Source organism: Echinops telfairi, unplaced genomic scaffold (assembly GCF_000313985.2).
Source record: "Echinops telfairi isolate 266 unplaced genomic scaffold, ASM31398v2 ScPeMD7_7425;HRSCAF=8463, whole genome shotgun sequence".
NCBI lineage: Eukaryota > Metazoa > Chordata > Mammalia > Afrosoricida > Tenrecidae > Echinops > Echinops telfairi.
This window is the reverse complement of record NW_022111325.1, coordinates 701,981-703,798: the sequence shown is the minus strand read 5'-3', so window position 1 is coordinate 703,798 and position 1,818 is coordinate 701,981. Positions and strand designations below refer to the sequence as shown.

General features: G+C 46.6%; 1 protein-coding gene across 1 annotated transcript in view; it reads left to right on the top strand.

Annotated features, from left to right (window-relative positions):
• The window catches only part of NUP210L (nucleoporin 210 like), a 114,236-nt gene that overhangs the window by 9,973 nt on the left and 102,445 nt on the right, over positions 1-1,818 (top strand). The window contains exon 5 of the mRNA XM_045298346.1: positions 255-405. Within this exon, the coding sequence (XP_045154281.1) occupies positions 255-405 (151 nt within the window). The remainder of the gene's footprint in view (positions 1-254; positions 406-1,818) is intronic.

Sequence of the window (1,818 nt, the reverse complement as noted above, 5' to 3'; positions counted from 1 at the left end):
AGACTACGACAGGTACATCCCTGCAGCCAGCCTCGGATTGGAGAGACGTGTTTAAATGTGTTCCATTCAGAATCAAGCCGTGCATACATGGGCTGGGACCCTACCAGCAATGCTTGCTGACGTACCCTTTTATTTATTTATTTTGGTACCCTTTCATTTTATCATGGTTTTTTAAAAAAACCTTTAAGGGTCTTTTGGAATGAGACTATTTGATTATGCTAGAAAAACAAACCAGCTTTATTTTATTTCTTTAGGATTCTGAAATACTCTGAGGCAGAATACTCTCCCCCGGGGTATATCGCTGAGATGGAAAGAGAAGACAAACGAGGAGATATGATTTTGGTGTCTGGTATTAGAACGGGTGCTGCTGTTGTAAAAGTTCGAATCTATGAGTCCTTCTATAAGGTAAAAAGTGTGTGTTATCAACTTATCCAATAATCTTGCCTGTGGGATACATCGGACTTGGCCGAGCATTTTGGAAGTGTGGTGGAGTGTCAGTAGAATAAGCAAACCTGCCTTATAAGAAGCACAGCCAGAATGCTCCTTAGAAGCAGAAGGGTAAGATTTCGTCTCGCCTGCTCTGGACGTGGAACTAACAGCGACCGGTCCCTAGACAGTGACATCCCGCTTGGTAGAGCAGGAGGTCAATGACAAAGAGGAGGACGTTGAAGGGGATGGATTGCCATTGTGGCTGCAGCCAAAGGCTCAACGCAAGGACAGTTGTGAGGGTGGCTCAGGCTTGGACAGTGCTGGCTCTGTCGTGTGTAAGGTCCCTGTGACTTGGAGCCAGGTTGATGGCCCCTAAGGACAGCAACAACATGTATCTGTAGAAGAAATCTCTAACTTGACGTGATTTGGGCCAGTTTCCTTCAATGGATTGGATTGTGTTCCTCCCAGAATATCTGTCAGCTTGGCTTGGCTATGATTCTCAGTGGTTTCATAGCTATAGAATGCTGTAGTCATTCCCCACGATGGGATCTGATGGGATCAGCCAATTAGTTGTAAAGGTGAGTTTCCCTGAAGTGTGGTCTGTATCACTTTCACGCTTTATCTTCCAAGAGATAAGAAGAGGGAGAAACTAATCAAGACAGAGTTACCTTAGTGTCTGCAAGAAAGAAGAACTGGGAACAGAGTGTGTTCTCTGGACCTTGGGTCCCTGTGCTGAGAAACTCCTAGACTCTGGGGCAGATTGCTGCCAAGACACATGTTGATCTCCCTGGAATACTGGGCCCAAAGGTGTTGAATGGAGACAAGAACATTTGCCCAGAACTGATAAAAAGCCCTCCCCTAGAGTTTGAGCTTCTAGCCTCTAAACTGTTGAGATAATACATTTTCTGTTTATGAAAGCCATCCACTCATGGTATATCTAGTGTGGGAACACTTGATAACAAAGGCAGCATGTTGTGCCAAGATGGTGTGTCCTTTTGGAATTAGGTACTGAGTAGAGTTTGAAGGCACTTAGTAGGAAAAGCTTGAGTTGCCTTGAAGAGACGGTTGGAATTATGAACCTCAAAGGCAATTCTAGTGAGTGCTCAGAAGGGATTCCGAGAGTTGTACCAGAGGCAGTGCAGACGATGCGAAGCAGCGAGAGAAGTGGTAGCAGCAGAATCAGGAGACTGGTGCATGACAGCATGGGAGCTGACCCACAGAGCAAGAGAGCTGTGTGCTCTCAGGCACAGGTGTCCTGGCAGAATAAGGTGCCTCCAACACTTCTTGCTAGAGACAAGGCACTTGATAACACTTGCCCAAGCAGGCTGGAGGCCAGCCGGTCCAAAAGGGCTGAGGGGCCAGAGGCCAAGGAACCAGGAAGCAGAAGTG